Source organism: Musca autumnalis, unplaced genomic scaffold (genome assembly GCF_047663935.1).
Source record: "Musca autumnalis isolate F117 unplaced genomic scaffold, ASM4766393v1 scaffold_3, whole genome shotgun sequence".
Classification (NCBI taxonomy): domain Eukaryota; kingdom Metazoa; phylum Arthropoda; class Insecta; order Diptera; family Muscidae; genus Musca; species Musca autumnalis.
This window is the reverse complement of record NW_027411866.1, coordinates 164,463,944-164,491,407: the sequence shown is the minus strand read 5'-3', so window position 1 is coordinate 164,491,407 and position 27,464 is coordinate 164,463,944. Positions and strand designations below refer to the sequence as shown.

General features: G+C 34.6%; 1 protein-coding gene across 1 annotated transcript; it reads left to right on the top strand.

The window, feature by feature from the left end:
- The first annotated feature begins 2,832 nt into the window (after positions 1–2,832).
- LOC141398066 (glyoxalase domain-containing protein 4) lies at positions 2,833–14,765 on the top strand. The gene is made up of 4 exons (XM_073975221.1): positions 2,833–3,109; positions 3,372–3,421; positions 3,477–3,583; positions 13,932–14,765. Exons 1-4 carry the CDS (start codon positions 3,014–3,016, stop codon positions 14,558–14,560), a joined length of 882 nt encoding a protein of 293 aa, XP_073831322.1. The 5' UTR covers positions 2,833–3,013; the 3' UTR covers positions 14,561–14,765.
- Positions 14,766–27,464: the final 12,699 nt, after the last annotated feature.

Here is a 27,464-nt window from a genome sequence, read left to right as displayed (position 1 = left end):
TATTCAGCCGTTTTTGAGTCTATCGGAACATACAAACATACAAACAAACAAACATACTAACATACACACATTGCCTTTTATATATTAGATTGCTTAATATTTATTTAACTTAAGCTGTGTTCCAGAACTAAAAAGTTTTTACAATTTTTACGACTTTTACACATGTTACTCGAAAAAGCGTTCCCGTACACAAAAAAGCTGTAAAATGTTTACTTCTCTTTAAACAAAAATGGCGCTGAATGACGCTCTCCTTAAAAACTTTACACGACAAATTTGGGCGAGTAAAAAAATAGTAACATGGTTGCCGGCGTCTGATTGGCTGATACGCCGACTTTGACATTTGTTCCAGTTTGTTTGACGTATTTTCCATTTTTCCGTTCCCGAACTATTTCAAAAAACTTGTGTGTGAGAACAAATTTTTTGCAGTTCTCTCTTTTACGAGTTTTACCATTAAAAAGTACGGGAACGAAGCTTTATACTATGTTTACATTTACGAAATCCACTCGATTTCAACTGTCAAGTCCTTTGCGTATACGTCAAATGAAAACTCATCTGAAATCGATTCGATTTCATTTGACGTTTGATCAATGGAATTGACAGTTGAAATCGAGTGGATTTCGTAAATGTAAACATAGTATTAAACTTTATTGCAATTATGCACAAAATAACATGTGTGACTGTAGTATTTGTGCCATGAATCGACGCTGCTTTGTTCATAGCTGCTTTATTGCTTTGCCGGCAATAATCATGCTCGCCATCTACATATGACATTCAGAAAACGAGTACACTATCTTGCTATTCGTTCAAATGAACGAAGAATTCAATATTTCAAATTTTACTTATTTATGTATGTTTAGCAACGCCACACACACCTCAGCCAAATAACAACCCTGTCATGAAATAATTCATTTTACAGCACTACCAATTTTGCTTTACAACACTGTGTTATTTATCTTTTTATTGTGTTTACTTCTTCTCATCAACAGCGTTGCCAGTATTTTTTAGACTCTTTTCCCCAACTTGCCCAAAACTTTTCCCCAAAATTCCCCAGATTTTATTGAATTTCCTCAAAAAAATCCCCAAATTTTTTTTAACAAATAATTAAAAAAATCGAAAGTAGTTTTATTTTACTATTGAAATTCATATCATTAAACTTGTAAAGTATTCTATACACTTATATATGAATTAAATTAACGATATTGAAAACTTCACTTTCAAGTGATTCAGAATCATTAGAGGGTCAAAATGTCTACAACAAATGGACTTGTTAGAAAATTGATTATTTATTCTAGTAACTCGTACTGCATTTTAAGAATTACTTGTTGGAACGGAAAACATATTTTGTCTCGGCCCACACTAAAGTAATTTCAATGAAATTTTGACATGAAACTTTGAATTTTTTGGGAAAAATGCATAATTTCAAGAAACTAGTGTACACGGTTTCATTTGTTCTGCAATTTTGCTTTGTTGCAATATTCGTATGAAACAAACAGACCGTTTTAATTTACATTTTCTTTTACTTTCATGTCAAAATTTCAGTGAAATTACTCTTAGTGTGACTTAATACCATTTCCAATTTACGAATAATAACTTTCTCCTTTGCGATTCTTAAACAATCGTGGAGATTTTTGTGTTGACAACTGAAAAGGTTCGTATAGAGCTATAATTGTGTTAACCCTGTGAATTGCTGCAAATATTGGGGTAAAATTGCTTGTAAGTTTAATAATTGCATATTTGTAGGCATCGGTTACAGCATTTGTACTAACATGCGTTTAAGATATTCGGCACTGGTGTTTTTAACTTTAATAATTGTTTACTCAAAAAAAGTACAAGTCAAAATTAAAGCCTAGGTCCATGGCTCCTCATGGTAAATATGCCGAGTCGTTTTCGATCGATTCCACTATTTTTTCAATATCTTCTTAATTTTTTATAAATGGTTTCAATACTCGAATATTGAAAGGGAAAATGCATAGGGAAAATGCATATTTGCAGTGTGCATCAGTTTGAAAACTTAGATTAAGGCCCGTTCTTATATCTTTTCTTTAAAATCCCTTATTGTTATACCTTATTTTAAGAAAACTAAGGAATTAAGTTCGCATTACCAGGAATTTGTTATTACATCTTCCATTCCATTTCAAGCAAAACAGTCTATATACATAAAATTTACTCAAATCGGATTGGTTGATTCGAATTTGCTCTCAAATTTTTCTTGTTTTTGGGCGCACTTTAAATTTTAAAAGGAACACAAACTTGCTTTCAATTTATCTGACACTTCTTATTAAAGCAAACTTGCAGGAATATAAAACGGGTTATCTGTCCGATATCGGCTAACATTTAACTACAAAAAAAGGATATAATAACGGGCCTAAGCATATTTATCTCTTTTATAATTGGAGCCATGAATGTTAAATAAAGTTTAATTTCATCATTGCCCACCAATCTAGAAACCATTTCTGCAGTTAAGTCCCCTTCAGCAGTAGAAATGATGGAAAATGTTATTTCAATTCAACCCACTGTTCTAGTACGCTGTCAGTCGTCGAACCGCATGATAACTTTTCAAATCTGTCATAAATTATTACAGCTGCGACCAGTTAGAATATGATGCATATCATTTGTGCGTCACGCGTGCGCTAATACTATTCACGTACTGAAATTAAAAAAGATCAGATAATCTGAAGTAATTAGTCAAAAAAGAAATTCCCCAAAAATCCCCAAAGATTTTTCAGATTTCCTCAACATTTTCCCAATTCCCCAAGTCGAAATTTTTTTCCCCATTTCAAATAAAAATTCCCCAATTTGGGGAAAAATCCCCAATACTGACAACGCTGCTCATCAATGTCATTTGCCAATGAATCGTCAAACCGGTATGTTGTTAGAATAATTAAGTTTTTGTGCACGACTACAGCATTGCGATAAATATTCTATAAAAAGTTCAACCCTTCACTGGTTTTAATAATAAGACAAATACAATCATTTCCTGGAAAATTCCGCTGCACTCATAAACAAGGATAAGATGTCGCTAATTACTGGAAGAGCATTACATTATGTCTTTAAAATTGGCAATCGTGCCAAAAATTCCTTTTTCTTTAGGAATATATTGGGTATGAAGGTAAGTCTAAATGAATTTTTGTATCGATGGAGAATGGAATACTTTCTAATGCCGCATTCCAATCGCACTTGAGATGTTAATTGCGGCTACCAACAACTAAACGGTTGTAGATTGTAGTATTTTAACAACTCAACAGGTGTAGTTGAATGTGTTGGAGATAAATCTAAAGGTACAATTTTGATAGACACAACTAACATCTACTCGTGTCACGAATTAATTTAGTTTTGATTAAAAATATTAATTACAACGTTATTATTAACAGGTGCTGAGACATGAAGAATTCAAGGAAGGTTGTGAAGCTCAGTGCAATGGGTGAGTAATTACAAAATATGAGTTTATTTCATATTGAAAAACTTGGCTTTTGCAGGCCTTATGATAATCGTTGGAGTAAAACCATGGTTGGTTATGGCCCAGAGTCTACACATTTTGTCTTTGAATTAACATACAATTATGGTGTGACCAGTTATGAAATGGGTAAGGCAAGGTTCATTTAGTAATTGCATTATGGCGTAAGGATAATTGATTAAAATGCATACGAGAGCTTCATCTGCGAAATTACGGTCTTACATTTCTGTCATACTTTAACAGGCGTATCTTCAAGTCAGTCTTCTTTATGACTTTATTAAAGACCCAACAAATATTCCTATAAAAGAAACACAATTCAAGATGTTAAATGCTTTCGTTTGTTCTTTTCTAAAAAGATAAAATATGAGTCAGAGGCAGATATTCGAAATCTCATTAACAAGACACAAGAGTATTTTATATATATAGGATGGTGTAGGTTGCAATTTGTAATCTCTAGGTATTTAAATAAAACAAACGGCCTATCTTGATATACATATGTATAAGGTCATTGACACGATTAGATCAAATATTACTTCGACCCTACAATGATATAGCCAGAACTTTTCTGCATTATATGGGTTATGTATTCAGAGAATTGATCAATTTCACACAAAGGTTTTTTAGGACATCAAAACCTGTACATGTGTGGAGTGTCATTCAATCTTTAAAAGGTTTTCGGTGTAAGGGGTTTCCATTGTAACATTGGACTTTTATCACATGAGGATCCTTCTTGACAAGTCAGGGCGGTACACAATGCGATATATATATATCGGGCTTTTTGTAGAAAATTTACTTATGTTGAAACTGAGGGATCGGGTATTGTAACTCGCGAGCAGTTGTGCTATACCAGAACTTTTAAACGCATTTCGGTAAAACAAAGGCCGACTTCATAAATGCAGTATTTACATAGCAAAAAATGACAACATCATAAAAAGGCGAAGTAAATATGTGTGGCAACACTGACATTGTCAAAAAAAGAGTCACGTTGGCTAACTTCCATATCGTCAGTTGCTTTACAAATGACTGCAAATCTGAGAAGTATTATGTTTGTTAAGGCCGTTGTACTTTACAACTGCGAATCTACGTGTTTCAAAACGTCAAAATACGCATTTTTAATGCAGGTAAATAGCAAACATGTATCATTTTTATTTCTGATGAATTTAGTTGCATTTTCGAGGAAGTTTAAAAAACACAAAGCAGCTGACGATATGTAAGTCAGCCGATATTTTGTTATTCTAAATTAATAATTTAAGTGGAAGCTGTGGTCGGGTTGATGTAAAAAAATCATTGAAGGAAACGAGTTTTTTAAGTTAATTTTCAATTAGTGGCCTTACAACATTGAGCTCTACATCAATGTTCAAAGAAGAAGTTGAAGAATACACTTCAAAGATAAGGTTTCTATTTCGAACGGATGCTGACTTTTTGAAAACAAAGAACAAATCGCTTAAAAGTAGTATATTATTTTTTCTTAAAAAGACTTATTCTGTTCGTTTAAGTTAATTGAAAGGCGCCATCAAAGAGGAATCCGGTTAGCCAGGCATTGTTCCCCATATAGCTTTATATGTTAATTGTATATTGGATCTTAAACTACCTACAAATATAAAAAAAAAACATTGTTCCACAACATCCCATACGGGACAAGGGAGACTTCTCTCATATCAATGAGTGCACCCCGATTCATATTAGCTCAATGATATGGGACCTACTGTTTATCGCCGATTCCGAACGGCGTGTCTAAAGACACCACTTGTAGAGAAGTTTTACAAGGCTGAAATACTCAGGAAATGTCGCCACCATTACTGAGGGGTATTTTGCCACCGTTGAAAAATGTTTGATGTTGTCTGGCCGGGGAATCGAACCACCGACCTTCTGTGTGCAAGGAGGGCGTGCATACCATTGCACCACGGTGGCACCCAACAAATATACAGCATGCAAATATTCCACTGTTTGTCCTCGAACTTGATGATTTTTAACGAATTATTCAATTATTTAAAGAGGCAAAATACTTAGTTGACTCACTGTACATATGTACAGTTCCAATATTTTGCGCTGTGCGCCGTGTGATAGAACAGTGATGGTGGCGCTTGACTTATGAAATCAGGCACTCCACGCTGTATGAGGACATTGAGCAGACAGACCCCCCGGCCAAGCTTGAAACGTCAATTATATATGTGGATGCCAGTCGTACGTGGAATTCAGGAACAAGAAGTCCAAACCCCGTAGAGTGAAACAGGGATTTTCCCAATTTGGGGTGATATCTCCGGAACAGTTTAACCTCTACCTATCCTGTATTCCGCCCCCTCCAGACGGCATGGAGATCTTAACGTATGTGGATGATTGCATGATCCTGGCGTCGGGTACCTTGCCTGATGTGCAGATAAAGAAACCGTGTTGATCACATATAACGCGAAAGGTCGGTCTGTGGTAAGCTATGCGGCTCCAGTTCGGTCCCCGGGATTATGTGATACGAATTGGAAAAATTTTCAAACCTGTAAGAATGCCGCCCTGAGAACAGCAACAACAGGTTGCTTCTCAAGTCTTCAGTGGACCATCTACATGAGGAGGCAAAGATTCTTCCAGTAACGCAATACAATAAGATGCTTTCATTGCAGTACTTTCTTGGGTGTTACCGTGAGAGCCATCCCAATCAAAATCTGCTGGCTAGGCCCGTCACATTCAGGCATATCAGAAAGGATACTCATGCTTTAGAGAGGGAGGTCCAACAATATAGGAGAAAACCCCTAGATCAGCAGGCATATCAATCAGGTTTAAATAGGTATCACACGGATGCAGTTGCTAAGGCGATAAGCAAATATAAGCTTCGTTCCAGAACTAAAAAGTTTTTACACATTTAACACATTTTGCACATTTTTACCCGAAATGCGTTCCCGTACACCAAAAAAGTTGCAAAATGTTCACTTCTCTTTGAACAAAAATGGCGCTGAATAGCTTTCTCTTTCGAAACTTTTTACACGACAAATTTGGGAGAGCAAAAATGTGCAACATGTTTGACGGCTTCGGATTGGCTGACAGGTCGACTTTGACATTTGTTCCAGTTTTTATGACGTTTCTGCCACTTTTCCGTTCCCGTACATTTTGGAAAAATGTGTATGTGGAGCTCATTTTCGACGAGTTTCTCTTTTGACACTTTTACCATTAAAAAAGTACTGGAACGAAGCTATAGTGTGAATAAAGTCCTCGGAGTACATCCCCCATTTAACGCAGCTGAGGAGCGTCAGCTGCCTCGACAAACCAGAGTAGTTTTGGCTCAACTACTCTCGGGATATTGCAGTCGCCTAAATTCTTATTGAGCGGAAACCGATCGCGCCGTGCAAAACATCTGCCCAGTATGCGGCATGGGCCCGCACGACACACAACACCTTTTTAACTGCCCCGCCAAACCTACCCATCTAACTCCAGTGGATCTGTGGCTACATCCCATCGAAGCAGCCACTTTTCTGGAACTGGAGATAGACCCAGAGCCAGATTAAACGGAAGAACGAACATACATAATAAACAATGTTACAACAACAACCACGATTGTAGCATATTGGTTGGGTGTGTGGGACTTCGCTACAATTCACTTTTTCAATACAAACTCCTTAGGTCATGTTTGCTCGATTAATTCAATTAATTAAAAAAACCTTCATAATGACCTTCCTCCTAATAAGACAGGATTAAATAAAAAATTCACAGCCGAGCCCGACTGTTCCGGCTGAGGTTTGAACCTGAGTCCTTTCCTACAAACTGACAATGTTGTCGAAGTCTTTGCGTTCTATCAAACTTCCGAAATGGAATGCGGCCGGCCCATACTAAGTTGTAAATCAGCATTAGGCTGAAGGATTTTTGCCACCGTTAAATGCGGATATCCTAAACATTGCAGATGGCTCATCTATTGACTGAGTGAGATTCTACTCTTGATTCTAGGCTGTAGCAAGTCAGTATTTGTTTAGGGGAAAAATAGAATTCACTTTTTCAGTACAAACTCCTTAGGTCATGTTAGCTCGATTAATTCAAGTAATTAAAAAGCGTTCATAAATAATGACCTTCGTCCTAATAAGTAGACAGCGGAATCCTATGCAAATGCATATATGGTTAGGGTGATCGTAGAGAAAATCTGATTAGACAGAAACTTGTTTTATCACAAAATAAAACGAACTAGGCCCAGAAATTTTTGCATTTTTCGCATATCGTGCATATTTTGACATATTTGCATAAATTTAGCATATGCAAAACCATATCAAAAAAAAAAAATATACAAGAATTTGTGGTCTAAAAATTCCATCGAAATGACTGAAATGTGGTATTAAGTCTTCGTTAGGGGTATGAAACTTTACACCTGAAATTTGTCCGCATGGGTCCACGTCTTCATCTAGCCCTCATAGAACGGTACCTCCCGATTTCCGATATTTTGAAGGTTGTGGCCTCAACATACCACTTAAATGGCTGACATTTTGTATAAAGTCTTCGCTGGGAGTATAAAACTTTACGCATAGAACGGTACCTCCCGATTTTCGGTATTTGCTTCAATATCCCTCCGAAATGTCTGAAATTTGGTATTAAGTCTTCCTTGGAGGTAAAAAACTTTCCACCTGAAATTTGTTGGTATAGTTCCACGTCTTCATATAGCCCCCATAGAACGGTACCTCCGGATTTCTGGTATTTTGAAGGATGTGGCCTCAATATCCCTCCGAAATGGCTGAAATTTGGTATTATGTCTTCCTTGGAGGTAAAAAACTTTCCACCTAACATTTGTCGGTTTAGGTTCAGGCCTTCATATAGCCCCCATAGAACGATACCTCCCGATTTTCGGTATTTTGAAGGTTGAGGCTGTGGTTATACATTTCGCTATTTTATTGACTTGTCTGAAAAAAATTTTAAACAAAAAAATTTACATACATTTTTGTACCTATTAATCGGACAATAAATAGGAGTTGCATAAAATTCCGCTGTCTACTAATAAGACAACATTAAAAAAAGAAGTGATCCAAATTCAAAATATTAAAATTAGTACAAAGTACATCATATTTTAAGCCCTTATCAGCATGGTTTCCGCAGTGGCTTATCCACCGTTACGAACCTAGTTCAATATACCTCAAAGGTCATTAAAGGATTTACTCAGCAGAAGCAAACTGACACAATCTATACTGATTTCAGTAAAGCGTTCGATAGAGTCAATCATAAATTATTAATATACAAATTAAACCGAATCGGTTTCAGTAAAATCCTATTATCTTGGATCTCGTCTTACTTGCAAGGCAGGTCACAAGTTGTTTTATTTGAGGATTGTCATTCCAAATCAATAAATGTACCATCAGGTGTTCCTCAAGGGAGTCATCTGGGCCCTGTCTTGTTTTTATTATTTGTTAATGATTTACCGTTGTCAATAAAAAATTCTGAACTACTTATGTATGCAGATGATGTTAAAATTTTTATAACACACAAGTCTGTAGAATATTTACAATTACTGCAGGAGGATTTAAATAGATTCTCCCGGTGGTGCGCTATTAATAACATGGATTTAAATTTAAAGAAATGTAAACATATGTGTTTCTCTAGAACCTCACCTCTAACATATGATTTCCGGATAAATGAATCTACTCTAATATCTGTGGATTCCTTTGTTGATCTAGGTGTCCTATTGGACCCCAAACTAAATTTCAATAATCATATTATAACAATGGTTAATAAAGCAAATGGAGTTTTAGGATTCATTAAGCGTTGGGCAAAGGAATTTTCTGATCCCTATGTCACCAAGCAATTATTTGTCTCACTTGTCAGACCTATACTTGAATATGGTTCTGTTGTATGGGATCCCTATTATTCGAAATATTCTGATAAAATTGAATCTGTGCAAAAACAATTCTTACTTTTTGCTTTAAGAGGCTTTCATTGGAATAGTGATTTCATCTTGCCCTCATATACGAGCAGGCTTAAGTTAATCAGATTACCAACATTAAAAAGTAGACGTGTAATGTTCAATACAATTATGGTACAAAAAATTTTGAATGGCAATATACTTTCAGATTTCCTTATTTCTTCAATCAAAATAAATGTTCCTATCAGATTCAGTAGATATTATCGTTTCTGTAACACTGATTCTCATCGCACTAATTATGCACTAAGCGAACCTGTCTGCAGAATGTGTGATGAATTTAATTCTTTATATTTTATTGTAGATTTTGGTGTAGATATCAATATTATCAAGTCTAGAATAATTTCATATCTTAATACTTAGAATATACCTAACATTATAAAATATACTAGCTGTTAAAGAATTTTCTGTAGCTGGTATTCAATGCCAACTTTTTATCCCGTCATGCTCCGGATCATGACGTGTACGCGATCCCTACGTAATGGGGAGGTCGCCCCCACGGTTCGGAAGGGGTGGGAAAGTGTGGCGTTGGGAACGTTCGAAAAAAAAAAAGGATAGCTTAGCGCCTTTGCTCTGAATGTCTTCATTAATACAGGTCAATTTTGTTGAAATGCATTTAAGTGTCAGTACATCGTCAGAACAACTCAAATAAAAAAAATGGAAAAGTGGAATGTACGCCAACCATCAATAGGCTTCATTCTCTGTGAGACCCCCATCAACCCCCAAAACTTCGTAAGGATCCGATAAAAATTCTGACCTGTAGTGTAATTGCACAAAATGTGGAAAGGGATGCATTACCGACTTTTGCGATATCTCCGTTGTTTGACCACCTATGACAACCTACTTCACATCGTTGTAAAGGTGATATTTTCTACTTTCATAGTCAGACTTTGTTTTTGAACTAAAGCTGTGATATTCGTCATTATTATTAAAATCGCAAAAATGAAAAGGTGTGTTCTATTAGCTGCTATTGCGATATCTTCGTTGTTTAACCACCTACGACAACCTACGTTACATCGTTGCAAATGTGATATTTTCTACTTTCATTAGCAGGTTTTGCTTTTGATATACCCCTTTCTCCAAATAAGTTTTTTTGCCCATTCCGACCCCTGAATATTATCCGACCATCACCAAAATCAATAGGCTTCTCCGGGACCCCCGTCAACGCCCAAAATTTGGTGACGATCCGATCAAAATTGCGACCTGTAGCGTGATTACAAGGTTTAGATGGACAGACGGACGGGCGCACATAGTCAGCTCGTCGTGACATGAATTTTGGTATATATAAGTATGGGTCTACGATCATTATTTCGATGCGTTACAAACTTTTTGGCCAAAACCAACTTATAATACCCTCCCCACATAGTGGTGTAGGGTATAAAATGAAAGAATTTTTAAGTTTTGTGTAGGAGGTATTTGATATATTTTTTTTCATCTAAGTATGAAAGACCTATTACTATGTACAACATTTTAAACAAATCGGTTACGCCTTTCGTGTGGGCAGACACGGCTAAATTTACAATTGTCTGAAACGGATTTTGTCTTAATGAGTGTGGGGTCTAAAACCATCAGCCCTATTCTGAACATTCCCATGGGAACTGTTTCCCATGGGAGCGAAATTTCCCATTCCCACGTTTTCCATATTCTTAACGACGTGGGAACATCAAATCATGGGAATTGAATTTTCGAAATTCGAAATTAGTTACACCAAATTATGATAGCATACTTTTAGGGGGCTGTCATTTTGTTTTGTAATACAAAATGCCTATTTGCATTGAATTCGCGGTTTTTGAATTAGATTAGCAAAAGCACAACTTACTTAATTCAGCAACCGTGCATTGATTTATGGATTTTTTAAGTGAATGGAGTCAACGATGTGTGGTGTTGTTCTAATAAGCACATTTTCTTCAGATTGTGCGAATTGGTGTAAGCATTTTTTAATTAGTAGGCAAACATAATTTTTATTTAAAAAGTAATAGGAACTTTTTAAGTTTGTAACGAATTTAACAGCCTGTTTCTGTATGTCGAAAGAAGAATGTGTGCGAAAGAAACACGTCCAAACTCTTACGTGTTTTTCAAATTTGTTTTTTGTTTTGAAGCAAAAGCAAAGGTAAAATTATTTCGAAAACTAAAGTTCGGGCGTGTTTCATTCGCACACATTCTTCTTTCGACATACAGAAACTGGCTGTAAAAATTGTATGTTGATACCGAGTAATTTTAGTTAGGAGTTTAACGAGTATATCGCTAATTTTACTTATTCCTAATGATCGCTAGAACTCGTATTTTGCATATTTTTAAAAAAATTCAAAAAGATAAGTTCGGATATTTTTCTCGATTATTACATATTTTTGCTTGTTATTACATATCGTCACCATAAATATCCGAAAACGTATCTAAAAAAAAATAAAATACGTTTTCGATGGAATCTAAAACTAAAACACATGCCCTTGCAAAATTTCAAGCTTCTACGTTAAAAAAAACGATCCTATTCAAGAAAAGGCATTTCGGAAAATGGAATAGCATTGCAATACTTTGGCATATATGTATGTACGCCTGTGATCTTTGTCGTGTCGTTGAGGAGACTAACACGTTTTCAATAGAACGTTGGTCGTCTGATTTAAAAACCCGAAAGTTATATTACGAAAATGAATAAAAGTTGTAAAGATTGTATATTATGGTTATTTTCCAATATATTTTAATAATTATTGCCAAAAATTCTTTTGAAATTGATTTGTTTTTACTTGTTGTTCTGCGTTAATAGAATCAACCACGACTCTTTTTCTCGTATTTCAATACATATGGTCTGTTCCAGAACTGCAAAAATCTACTAATTTTTACTACTTTTTTTGTTTTGTTCGATAACATAAAGGAAAATTTTTTATCGGTGTAAAACATGTTAGATTCTTGCAGGTTTTTGTATCATATAAGAATATGCAAAATCCGAAGTCTACTAATGACATATTTTACAGTACATTTTGTATGCTTTTATTAAGCAAACACATGGCGATTATAAATATTTGCAATAATTTTGTCGTGTAGATGTCTTAAAATATGAAATTTCATAAAAATATGAAATTTCTTGAATTTTTTTTTTCAAACTCCCACACTGTTTGCTGGGGAGATTTTTCCCACAAAAAGACACAAAATTCTCCCACAATTCAAGATAGAGAATGTATACTTTTTTCCCATGGGAACAAATTCCCGATTCGAACTTCATTCAGAATGAGGGGAGATGGGAAATGGGAAAAAACTCCCACAAAATTTTATTCAGAATACGAAAATGTGGGAATGGGAAAAAATTCCCAACTCCCATTAGGGATATAACTTTTTGCACTTTTTTGCAAATATCAAAAATACCACCACATAGCCGTGTAGAGCATGAAAAACTATTATGAAAAAAGGTGTAATTGAAGTTCAGTAATGCATTTTTTAATTTTAGCTGTTATGACAACATATTTGCTTTTAATTAAATTTTTTATTTTTTTGTAATCTAATTTAATATCATTACCAAAGCGTTCTGGACCAATTTGTTCTCAAATCGCGCCATTTCGGAGCATTTTATGAATTTTTGACACTATTGCAATTTTTGTTTTTTCTTTATAAACTCGTGAATTTTATGTTTATATTTATTGTACCTATCGGACAAGAGAATATGGTGTCATTTGCAACAAATTCGCGAAAGTTACAGACAGTTTTTAATGACTTTGCCTGTGAGAATTGTATTTTGTTCTATGAATATTTATTCAAACAATGCAAATTTAAAATTATAAGTAGAAAAAATATCAAAAGGGTTTTAGTAATTACAGTCGGCGCGGAAACTTTTTTCACCGAATCGATCTTAGAAACGCGTTTTCATTATTAGGACAAAATTCCCTACGTGGTACTGGTGTTGTATTTTTGTAAAAAACATATACGATTCTCACAGGCAAAGTCAACAAAAACAGCCTGTAACTTTCGCGACTTCGTTGCAAATGACCCCATATTCTTTTGTCCGATAGGTACAAAAAATATAAACATAAAATTCACGAGTTTATAAAGAAAAAGCAAAAACTGCAATAGTGTCAAAAATTCATAAAATGGTCCGAAATGGCGCGATTTGAGAACAAATTGGTACAGAACGCTTTGATAATGATTTTAAATTAAATTACAAAAAAATAAAAATTTTAATTAAAAGCAAATATGTTGTCATAAAATCTAAAATTAAAAAATGCATTACTGAACTTCAATGCATTTGGTGCGGAAACTTTTTTCGCGATAGAGAAAAATTGACGCCGTATCTCATAATAGATTCCCATGCTCTAAACGGCTATGTGGTGGTATTTTTTTGGTTATAGCCCTAACTCCCATGCGTTCAGAATAGGGCTGCATTATTCGAATGAGACACATTTCTGATCGCGACAAAGTGTATATATCCTCTGTAGCTATAAGGTTGAGGGTATAAAATATGGCAGTATAATTAGCTTGCACTCAAAAAGTTTTAAAATGTTGCACAGTGTTATCGAATGTTTTCTTGTGCGGGCTGAACACTACGGTGGTGTGGTTTTGGCCCAAGATATTATGTTTTTGTTAATCATAAAATTTTCTTGAATTCTTCCTTTTCAGGCAATGATTTTGCTGGCGTGGTTCTCAAATCACAAGAATCGATTGATCGTGCCGTGGCCAATAATTATCCAATGACCGATGTTGATGGCAAAAAATTACTGCTGTCCCCAGATGGTTATAAATTCTACATTATTCCAGAACCCCAACCACAGGTTGAAGATCCTGTTGTTAATGTAGGTTTACATGTTACCAATTTGGTAGAATCAAAGAAATATTGGCATGATATTTTGCTCATGAACATTGTGTCAGAAGATGAGACGTCATTGCTTTTGAATTATAGCAATATGCAAGCAGCACTGCAACTTAAACAAATCTCGGAACCTTTGGATAGAGCCAAGGCTTATGGACGTATTGCCTTTTCGGTTCCTAAAGCTCAACAGCCCTACATCAATGATGTTATTACTCAAAATAATGGTAAAATCTTGACACCACTCATTGAATTGGATACGCCTGGAAAGGAAACGGTGCGTGTAATTATCTTGGCTGATCCTGATGGTCATGAAATCTGTTTTGTCGATGATGAAGGTTTTACAAAGTTATCGGCCGTGGAAGATGACGCTGACAAGAGTTTGGATAAATACATTGAAAAAGATCCATTCCAAAAAGAATTGGATGCTGCCGAGGAATAATTTGGTTTTTCGTAATTTATTTTCAATCTATTAAGTAATTTAATAACAAAGCTTTATAAACGTGAAGAAATCAATAAAATTGATTTCCTAAATTTGGATATCGTTTAAAAAATATCAATTTGCTTGCTTTCGTTTTATGATGTCACCTTTTAAAAGTGTTGTAGATACCCATTTATCATTGAAATAAATATCTGTCCATAGAAAAGAATTGTTATTTTTGCTTAATTCTCTGATATCCATTTTTTCTGTTGTGAAACCCTACTTATTTTCTCTATAGCCATGGGAAATTCTATCTGCCAGTTTGTGGTTACTCTTTACACAATAGCTTCGTTAAAAAAAACTCGATTACAAATTACGTTGTTCAGATTTGTTTCGTTTGTTTTGATCGAGTTTGTGGTTTACTTTTTTACTTTACACTCTTCGTTCGTGATGGATGGTTGTATTCAATAATTATTGTTCGTGCATTCGTTAGATCGGTTTGATAGATGCAGCTAATCTTAAAATATAACATGACAATGCAAGAATTATCATGAAAGTTCGTGCTAATAACTTCAATGAATTAATATTAAAAAATTAATTCTGATAAATTTATTTTAACGTCTGCGGATCAGTTTTAGCTCATTATATGTTTCCCCATCTTACTGTTACTGACTCTTTATTTGAAATTTCATTAACAACTTTCCCACCATATAAAGCACAATCAACTTTGCTCAAACTGAACAAACCTATCTGCCCCCCTTACCCCCCACCCAACATTCAATATAATATAGAATGCAACAGAAAGATACACAAAAAAGCGATAACAACAACAAGTTGTGTGGCGCTAATTGCATGTTTACAGGTACACAACAACAAAACTACGTTATCTCTGAGATACTATTTTCTCTCAGTAATTTACTTTCAGTTGCCTCGAATCGTTCTCAACTTCATAATGATCTGTAATACCAATCATGTGTTTGAAACAAAAAACGCCAAAATGTGTGGTGTCAAAACGTGTAGTGGATCAATAATTAAAATTTTTATTTACTGAAGAATAAAAAATCTTAAACCGTCTCGTTCTTCCGCCTTACTATAGATGAAACCAACTAAAAACATTCAGTACACTTGTAGGATACCCAATTTGTGTAACATTTCTTATACACTCAAACAACTTTTAGACTGTACACTTATACGATGATTAAGTGCATTATTTTGATTTATTTGAAATATATTGTTTGTGGAATACAACCTGAATTTGGAATATAACCTGGCTATTGCATCCAAGGATCGCCAATCTTTATTTGCTGCCACACACATGAAATATATTGTATGAAAATCACAACTTGAATACCCTGGATTTGCTAAATCCAGCACAGACAGTACATTTACTGTCAGTCTTATGGAAACAGTGGGTATATTGACTTTGTCACGATCAGAAATGTGCCTCATTATACCCTCAGAATTTAAGCTAACTAGGGTATTTACACTTTCATACGGGCAAAATGTGCGTCATCGAAGTATATTTCGACGAAATCCGTTTCAGACAATTTGTTGTCGATTGAGCAATGTTCGTCTGTCTCTCGAACGGATGAACCGATTTGGTCAAAAATTTGGACTTGGAAATATTTTGTCCCAACATAGTTAAAGTTCGAAGATGGGTCGTAACGGTCCACTGCTTCAAACATTTTCGGAAACATTGTGAGCACGATAACTCTTGAAGGGAGTAACCGAATAGGTCCATACTTTGCACATCGTGAAATTTCTAACAGACATAGATGAGGTTCCAATATGGACTCTATCGGTCCTCTCCTTCTGGTAACACACAAAAATTCGGAAAAGTTTAGCTTAAGACCTGCTCTCGAATCGCTTTGAAGCCACTTTATGATGATACAAGTTTTTTTCGGGGGCTAGTCCATATTTCCTGAGAAAATGGCACATGTGTAGTGGATGTAGCGCACGATAACTCTCCAACGGATAAACCAATACTATTCAAAATTTGGCAGTCGCAATGTTTTGGGCAAACTTAAATTAAGTTCTAAGATGGGCCATATCGGCCCACTCCTTTGGGTACCTCTCCCACCACAGTTCAAAACTTTTCGCTAAAATTGTGCGCGTGATAACCCTCGAGGGCAGTAACAGATTTGATCCGTACTTCACACGTCGTGATATTTCTACGAGACATAGATCAGGTTATAATATGGACTATATCAGCCCTATTCTGAACGCATGGGAGTTGGGAACTTTTTCCCATTCCCACATTTTCGTATTTTTTCCCATTTCCCATCTTCCCTCATTCTGAATGAAGTTCGAATTGGGAATTTGTTCCCATGGGAAAAATCTCCCCAGCAAACAGTGTGGGAGTTTGAAAAAAAATTTCAAGAAATTTCATATTTTTATGAAATTTCATATTTTAAGACATCTACACGACAAAAAAATATTTATAATCGACATGTGTTTGCTTAATAAAAGCATACAAAATGTACTGTAAAATATGTCATTAGTAGACTTCGGATTTTGCATATTCTTATATGATACAAACACCTGCAAGAATCTAACATGTTTTACACCGATAAAAAATTTTCCTTTATGTTATCGAACAAAACAAAAAAAGTAGTAAAAATTAGTAGATTTTTGCATTTCTGGAACAGACCATATGTATTGAAATACGAGAAAAGTACCTTGGTTGATTCTGTTAACGCAGCACAGCAAGTAAAAACAAATTAATTTCAAAAGAATTTTTGGCAATAATTATTAAAATATACTGGAAAATAACCATAATATATACAATCTTTACAACTTTTATTCATTTTCGTAATATAACCTTCGGGTTTTTTTTTTAAATCAGACGACTAACGTTCTATTGAAAACGTGTTAGTCTCCTCAACGACACGACAACGATAACACAGACGTACATACATATATGCCAAATTATTGCAATGCTATTCCATTTTCCGAAATGCCTTTTCTTGAATAGGATCGTTTTTTTTTAACGTAGAAGCTTGAAATTTTGCAAGGGCATGTGTTTTAGTTTTAGATTCCATCGAAAACGTATTTTATTTTTTTTTTAGATACGTTTTCGGAAATTTATGGCGACGATATGTAATAATACGCAAAAATATGTAATAATCGAGAAAAATATCCGAATTTATTTTTTTGAATTTTTTAAAAATATGCAAAATACGAGTTTTAGCGATCATTAGGAATAAGTAAAACTAGCGATATACTCGTTAAACCCCCAACTAAAAATATTCGGAATCAACATACAATTTTTAAATTCGTTACAATCTTAAAAAGTTCCTATTTATACACGAAAATTATGTTTGCCTACTAATTAAAAAATGCTTACACCACTTCGCACATTCTGAAGAAAATGTGCTTATTAAAACAACACCACACATCGTTGCCTCCATTCACTTAAAAAATCCATAAATCAATGCAATCAATGCACGGTTGTTAAATTAAGTGAGTTGTGCTAGTGCTAATCTAATTCAAAAACCGCGAATTCAATGCAAATAGGCATTTTGTATTACAAAACAAAATGACAGCCCCGAAAAGTATGCTATAATAATTTGGTGTAACTAATTTCGAATTTCGAAATTTCAGCTCCCACGTTTTGCTGTTCCCACGTCGTTGAGAATATTTAAAACGTGGGAATGGGAAATTTCGCTCCCATGGGAAACAGTTCCCATGGGAATGTTCAGAATAGGACTGTATATGTCAAATCCTTCGGGTACCTCCAATACAAAATTTCGGAAAAGTGCCGTTTAGGATCTCTTCTCGAATCGTTTTGATTTTTCTTGCAACAAGTTGCACTCAAGGCCCCTGTTACAATGTTACAGGTTTTTTGAGTGGCAAGTCCATACTTCTTGAGGAAATGACCCGAAAGCTGTAAACGACCCCTACTGCCGGAAAGTATGGTGCCTGGTGCGCACGACATCTCCTCGAATATTATATAAAATTCGAAGTTGGTGCTTATAGGTCCACTTCGGTACCTCCCCCTCAAAATTTCGAAAATATTCGCTAAAATGGTACGCGCCATATCTCATAAACTTTGGATTTCGTAACATTGTGTACAAATTGAGTTTATATTCAAAACATCTTAATAAAATAGTACATGAATGGTGGGCGCGATATCTATCGAGAGAAATGACACCCAAAATATGACAAATTTCCAAAATGGAAGTCCATTCCTTTCCTTCCTAGGGATATGTATGTAAGTCGACTTTGGATTAATTGATTAATCGACTTTTTGCAGCCTAAAGTCTAAAAATCGTAGTCGACTTTTGTCTGGAGGGAAAATCGCATAGTCGATTATCTTTTGATTTTCGAGTTTGCCCATTGATTGTTATCAAGGCTACAACATTAGCTGTGTCTGGTTACCCTAAAATTTGTAACAATTTGTACCAATTGTTGCTGGAAGTCGTCTGTTAACACAAAAAACCTGCAAAAGAGAGCGATTCGAGAGAGACATTTTGACAGTTCTTTCACTGAGAGCTTGCAAATTCTTGCTGGACAAATTTCTTCTAGCAAGCACTTGCAAGCTCTTCTTCTTCCTGAAAACAATCAATCAGCCGTTTTTAGTTTTTTGTTGATTTATGTTTGTGAACATTAAAAACAATTTTATTGTGGAAATAACATAGTCTAATTGTATTGTTTTATGGAGAACAAATTTGTAAGGTGGAAAAATACTGTTTTGTTTCATTTTCTTTTTTATTTTTAATAAAATACAACGTGTTTGCTTCCTTTGTTGGCGGACAAATTGTTCTGTTTGGGCAAGTCAGCTGATTGCTTGCTGGTTTTTGCTGGGAAAGTGTCTGTTTACTTTTTACAATTTTCTAGCAAAAGAGAATAAAAACCCCTTATTCTCTGAGAAAGTTCTTGCTGACAATTCTTGCTGGGAAAGTAACCAGACAGACTTATTACAACTTTTGTAGGGGATGCCAATACTGACAGAGATAGGGATCCCGAAATGCGCCATTTGAAATTTGTTTTGGACAATTTGACAGCTTTTAGACTACGATACGTACTCAGGACAGTTTGTTTGTTTACAGCGACTTGAAAATTGACTTTGCACAAAAAACAAAAAAAAAACATGGAATTTACTTGTGAACATTTTGCTGCGATCATTTTTCACAACTTTCGACGTGGATCATCACGTCAAGAGTGAAACGATCACATTAAATCTGTGTATGTCGATAAAAGACCATGCTATAGTACTATGAAAAACTGGTTTAATGAATTCAATCTTGGCCGATACTCGCTAAAAAAACGTAGATCGTGAAGGTCGCCCAAAATCCGACGTTGTGCCAGAAAAAAATTAAGCCGTGTGTGAACTGATAATGCATGACGATCTTGCTATATCTTGTTATATACCGTGAGATAGAGGCATCATTGGGCATTTCATCCACCAATTAACATTTGATTTGCATGAACACCTGGCCGCAAAATGGATTATTCTCGTTAAATCCAGAAAATTTTGACAATCGCTCAAAAATAGGCTCTTGTGGATTGGTGCAAAGAATTAGTGAATAAAAACGAACGTTGTGCTTCAAACGACGATTATAAGATCGTCATAGACGAAGAAACTCAGATCTAAGCTTAGGAGCCCGAAGAATGGAATCGACCGTTTAGGTCTTCGAAAGGGAGCCAAATCCAACGAAAGTTGTTCATGTAAGAAACACTTCGAAGCAAATGGTCGCCTGTTTCTTCGGCAAAACTGTTAGGACGGTTATTTCTGAGTGGTCCACTACAATTTGTCTGCCAGAAGTCTCCCGAGAAATTCGAAAAACGAACAAGAGAAGACGAATCATTCTACATCATAGATGGGCTTTCTCGCACGCTAGCGTTGCTGTGGTTTGTTTCTCTTTTTCGCTGTTACAACATAAATAAACATTTACGGGTTGTTTTGTTATTTTATTTTTAATAAAACCATTTTTTGTAATTGTTTAGATGTCGTTTGTGTGTTAAAAATATTAAAAAAGTAAAACAATTCTAACAAAAACGGTGTTTTATTTTTCCCTTAAAAAATATTTAAGAGTAATTTTGACCATCTATGTTCTACATCATGACAATTTGAGCCAGGGGAAGGCACTGTGACTCACAAGAGAGCCCATGTGCTCTAAGTGAGCGTAAATTTGTTATGGCTCACAGCCTGTGTAGATGCTACCACGTTGTGAACAACAACAAATTTACGCTCATTGAGAGCACAAGAGAGACCCAAAAATTTTCTCTGCCTCACTCTGATTTGAGCTCTCACACATCGATTCAAACCAGTGCCTGTTTGACCGGACAAAACGTCGAATTGCTTTGTCACCCGCCGTACAGGCCTGACTGAGGATCCGCGTTCAACGATTTTCACAGCCATGTTTTGGAGGTGTCGAAATCGGAGTGGGAGAAGGAATTCAACAATTGGTTTGAGCGCATGAGAAATCGTATAAATCATACTGGAGACTACTTAAGAAAACAATAAAACTGTTTTTGATGGTATGTATGCAAGACTTCTGGTAATATGAGGCGCTCAAAACGGCCTAACCCACAAAGAAATGGTTCTGAGAAAAACGAAGTTGAAAGAAAACAAGTTTTTAAAATATTTTTATAATTTTTTATTAATCATAAATACATATTAGTTGTAATATTTGTTTTAGGTTAATCATTAGGTATTACTTTACATAGATAAAGACTGTTTTAATCAGTTAATTAAAAAAATTAAAAATTAAATTGGCATCCATTGAAAAAACATATATTGATAGGAACTGAGGGTTAGGCCATTTTGTCTCCATTTATTAAAACAAAAGTTATGCAAATGAATAATAAAAATAACTGTGAGCGTTTTAATTGATACATATTAACAAAAATTATTGGTCTTCTTCCTGGATATCTTCATCTTCGGCTCTCGAATTTGTTTTTAAATTATTATAAAATGCATGATTTACCCTTTGAGTTTCTGTAAATCCTTAAACTTTGCAGCTTTAATGAATCTTCCTCCCGGATAAAGCGGTTCCAATTCAAAATTTACGTACTTGCTGGAGTCCTTTTTGGGATATTAACTTATTGAAATAAAACATTTATGTAATTTGAGTATTTGTATTGAATTATAAATGGCTTCGCATTTTGGAATCGAAGGCACTGAATATTAAGCCATTCAACTTTTGAAGCCTTGTCTTCGGAGATTTTCTGTTTGATACTAGTTTCTCAATTGAGGACATGCTTTTTATTTCATCTGTCATCATCTTTACCAAGTGACATGGTTCCCTTTTTGCCGTGAGGATTACACGATCCCAATCATCAGGCGTAAAAATGCCCTTATAATATTTTGTTCCTTTTCAATGAGACCAAAATCTTGATCGCATGGTAGGCATGAATGGCCAGACACTAAAAATTTGTGGTCTATCCGTTCCACTGAGAAGGCCGAATTATTGACCATGTATGTGCAAATAGTGTTCATTCTTATGTTACGGTTTTGGCCACCACATTATAAACTTACATAACCTTTGGTTTTTACTTACAAATTCTTCTCGAAAATTTATTTTTATATTATTTTTCAAATATACTCCTGACTTAAACGTAACATGCGTTTTTGGCCTAACCCACACGCATTTTTTTATTTCCAGTATTCGATTTTGCCTATGTGGCTTAGGCCATTTTGGCGTCCACATTTTTTCAAACTTTCAGTAAAGGAAAAACAGTTTACGGCATGTAGAATAACATAGGGTTAACCTATGCAATTGGGGATTTTTTTAGTATATATTACAAAAGGTTCCGGTTCGTCCAGCATAGTCAGTTTGATTTTTTTGAAAATGTGGGTTAGGCCTATATATATAAAGGATTACGTTCGTGTGGACTGTGTTTATTGGACATGTCAGTGGAATAAGAACGCCCAATGTTTGTGATACATTCTCCATAACAGCGGAAAAGGATACACTGGAAACTTCCAACACTTATTTTGTCACTAAAGAAAATAGCTTTGTTCCCGTACTTTTTAATAGTAAAACTCGTAAAAGAGAGAAACATTGTTGTCACACAAAAGTTTTTCAAAAAGTTCTGGAACGCAAAAATGGAAAAAAACGTCAAAAAAGCTGGAACAAATGTCAAAGTCGGCATCCATGTTACTATTTTTTACACGCTCAAATTTGTCGAGTAAAAAGTTTTTAAAGAGAGCGTCATTCAGCGCCATTTTTGTTTGAAGAGAAGTGAACGTTTTACAACTTTTTTGTGTACGGGAACGGGTTTTCGGGTAAAATGTGTAAAAGTCGTAAAACTTGTAAAAACTTTATAGTTATGGAACAAAGCTAAGGCTATTACCTTTTGAGTTTTTGGACCTGTTATTGTTCTTTTTTTGTAGGTTGACGACGGATTTGTTTCATTTCATTTATTTCACATGTAATTTGAGGCGATGGGGCCTATAAATAAAAAACAAGTAAGAAAAGACTATAGTCGGACGGGCCGACTATTTGATACCCTACTCCACTACTTTTGGATGATCTTTTGGCGGATAAGAATAAATGTTCATAACAATTTATAATGAACATATGGCCCGACAAACATATAAAGCAAGGTGGGACCAATATTTACTATTGAAGAAAACCAAAAGTAGCATAAAAACTTTAAGACGCTGTAGATGAATGGAAATCTAGAATTTTCTATATCACGATTCAGACAATTCCTTTACGGTCATATAATGACAAATTGTCGGATGGAAAAAAATATATTTCTTTAACAAGTAAGAAACGACTATAGACTGGGACTGACCATGTGATACCCTATACAACTATATCTGGGCGCTATATCTCTGCCGAATTTCGTTTTCATGATTGCTACGTGTTGCTGCCGTCCGGTCATATATACATAGCTATTTGTACATTGTCATTACTAGAAGGTCCCAGCATTAAATGAAGGTCCAAGAGCTAAATTGTGTATTTTACACAAATTATATGAAGATCGGTACCAATATTTCTGGATACAATATTTCGAGGTGTTACATGATTTTTTAACAAACATAATGCCCTCTACACATTGTGGTGTAGGGCATGATACATAATCAGAAATGGAGTGAACTTTTCTACCAAATTCAGGACTAAGAATTTACGACTGAGTTGTTTTATCAATGTGTGACAGTCGTAATCCTTATAGTTTATATCTCTTAATATATTTTATTTACTCGAAATATTAGGATCGCTATACTTAAGGCATCAACATTTCGAGGTATAGCATTATGTTTGAGCAAAATCAAAAGTTACACTGTGCAACATTTTTAAGGTGATCATGTGCAAACAATTCGAACTGAGGATTTTTTGAAAGTACAGACCCAAACGACAGAAAACCCTAGTTGGGTTTTGTTGTGTTATATGCCATTTAGATATGACACCATTAGCCGGATTTAGCACATTATCAGGATTTATTTGCTAAATCCAGCCAAAATCTACCAGATTTCCCATACAAAAATAAATCCTCCTGTTGAGTGGATTTGTTTTAAATCTGGCATAAATCCTCGTATACAACTCTGTTTTTTGCAACATGTTGCTAGAAAAAACAAAAAGTTGCAAGCTGGCACAAGAAACAAGGTAGATGCATCGGTGAATTGCTACACTAAAAATAATTTCAAATGTAAAAATTTGTAGACAAGGCGGAAAAATTAAATTTGTTTTGATGTACAAAGTTGATTTTAATCAACCAATACTACTATTTACGATGTCTAAACGATAAAATAATTCGTTTATTTATTTCAGATGCGATAAAATAATAATTTATTTGCTCTTTAGTTAGCATTGGTAGCATAATGTGCTAACATTTTCAGTATTAAACAATACATTTGTAATTTGACCTATGTTTTTTGAGACGAATTCAATTTACAAAAAATTCTTTTGACGTTTCATATTCGTTCAGATGGGCTGATGCATCTACCTTGGTAATTGTGCCATGAAAAAAATCAGCTGACTGCCATTTAAATCCTCCAAAATGTATATCTAAATGCAATGGGATTTGTACTGGATTTATTAAATCCAGTCGAGGATTTATGGCTAGTCTAAATGAGCTATTAGATCCAGCTTTATGGCCCCATCTAAACATGGTTAAATATTGAGGTTTTAAAGAAATTCGGGGCTATATCTCTGAAACCAATGGAATCTTCTTCTGACCTCTGAAGCAAATTTTTAGATAAGGACAAGACGAAAATATTTGGAGAAATATTAAACTGGAAAAACTACAATTATTGCTCAAATTTCAAAATATATAAAAAATTCCACAATTTTTATACATTTCGCACCGTATCTCCAAAATTTTCTTTTGGAAAAATATTCCCTGGAATGAAGAACACAACTCTTCAGAACATGTCATTGTTGTAAAATGCCTCTATGCCGTTGTTTTCAGTACATTTTTCAACGACGATTTAATAAAAATTTCAATAATGTAGTGAAATCTGAAATGCGACAATAAAATGTTGGTGTGAACTGTGTTTGAAATACGTGTTGTAAAAGATGTGATGCAAAATACCGTTGAAACAACATGAAGTAAGCATTTTAGAGTTTCAGAATGTTCTAAAGAATTGTTGAAGATGTTTGCAAAAGGTTACTTGCTTCAACTCCCAATAGTTTAGCCGATACTGACCAGAATTTCAGCAATTATGTAAAATTTTCTATATTTTATAGATTTTGATGCTCCAGATGGAGTTTTTCTTATGTCGTTTTTTCAAAAGATAAGTTCTACTAGTTTATGGCTACAATATTGCTAAAGACACAAGGCCAAATTCCTATTCATTTCTGAGATAAAGGCCCGATAAATGCAAAAAAGTGTACATTTAGCCCGGTCATAAAATCCGAACTGGATCTTACAAGACAAAACCGTACTAGGGTTTTTGTAGTCTAAATATGTACTTTCAAAAAATGCTTTCTAGAAGTTGTTTGCATTTTCAGTGTTGCATAGTGTTATACAGAAATTTAAAGACCCTCAGCATCACCTAGATTATTCCGATTTCTTTTAAATTTTACAGCGTGGAATTTCTCTGTCGTGGTTTCTCCACCATGATAGCGACAATTTCTTAATAATGAAAGTGAAATACAAATCTAGGTTTTTACACACAACAAAAAACTAAGGAACCCGCCTATATATTAGGGAGAAGTTCCGTTATCAAACCGCTGCATTATTGAAATAAGCAGAAAATAAAATATCAAGAGTTAATTTTGTCTATATCAGCTAGTTGGTAGAAATATACCTCCGGAAATTTAAGTATGGACTAAAACTCGAATTTTAATATTTTCACATCAAAGTTATGGCCAATTTCACACGCTAAACACAATTCGATCATCATCCAAAATTATTGGTATATTCATTGACCTAAACTCTAACCTCGTGCAAAATTTTGTTAGCATTGAACTATAACTACGACATTTTCGTGATTATAATACACTACGTACTGTGAGATCCCTTTATACATTAGGCAGTAACTCTTCCATCTGACCACCTACGTCAACATAATTGACATCAATGGAAAGGTCAAGAGTTCCTCTTCCAAATATTACTTGCTGGACCGAACTGAGTCTTCCAAGAATAAAGATACAGGCTGTACATTAAAAATGTTTACAATTTTCACACAAAAGTTTTGGTCCATTTAACCTGGTAAATATTTTTTGATCATCTTCTAAGATAGCAAGCTTCTTCTTTGTCATGAACTCAAACCTAATTTGAAATGTCCTGTCGATTGGACCATTACTGCGACCTACAGAGCAGCTACAAAATTGTGTAAAAATTTTGTATTTGATCCATTTCACCCACTAAATATTTCACGATCATCATCAATTAAAATAGCGATCTATTCTGATGTGAAACTGACCTCCATACCAAATTTCGTTACGTTTCTCATGATGGAATCTCTCAAATAAAACGGTTGCCGTTTAATTTTGCCACCATTTATAATTTAAATGCAAGCGTTTTATTTGAGAGATTCCATCATGAGAAATGATATATTTATTGAGGCTAAGTGACAAATTATTTCCTAGTTTTAAGTGCATTTCTAAATAAAACACTGAAACTTAATTTTTTTAAATTATATTTTATTTTTAACTTTTTAGTAAATACATTTTTTGACCACTGAGAACAAAATTATAGTCAATTTAGGCCGGAAATTTAAATAAAAACTTTAAAATGCTTGAAATCGTGTAGTACCGTTATCTAAAGGCTATACCAAAACTTGGACTTATGTCCATAATTTTTGGTAGGGAAGTTTCTGTACCATTGGGGACTCCAAATGCCAAGTTACAGCCAATTCTGGCTAAAAATGAAGACAAAGCGGGTGGTACCGCTATATGGGGGTTGTAGGAAAAATTGGGCCCATATTCATGTATTGTCATCCAAATCTGAAAAGTGTGCAAAGTTTCAGTTCGATTGGTCAACTGCAACTGTGTCAAAATTGAGTTACCACATTTGAAATGCAATTTAAATAAAACACGTTACATAAAACATTAGGCCTGTTCGATAACTTCGAAAGTAAAAAATATTTGCAAGTTCTTGCAACTACGTGTAAGTACTTCTCATTTCTCTTTTACTGAACAAGATTGTTACCGAACAGCATTTTGTAAAAGTTTGTCCAAATTTGTACAAACTTTTGAGTTATCGTACAGACCTATTGTGAAATGGACCAATCTTTGTTTTAATTTCATATTCATGTATTGTCATCCAAATCTGAAAAGTATGCAAAGTTTTAGTTCGATTGGTCAACTGCAACTGTGTTAAAAATGAGTTACCAGATTTGAACTAAACGGGCCAAAGCAAGTTAAATAAAACACTGTAATAAAAACAATATTTTTTATGACTACTCAAAAATCTAATCATCTCCAAAAATCTAATAAAATGTTTACTACGTAGAAAACGCTGAAATGGCATCACTCTTTAAAACACATCTAATGATCATTAACTCCATGTGAGAGTTAAACAT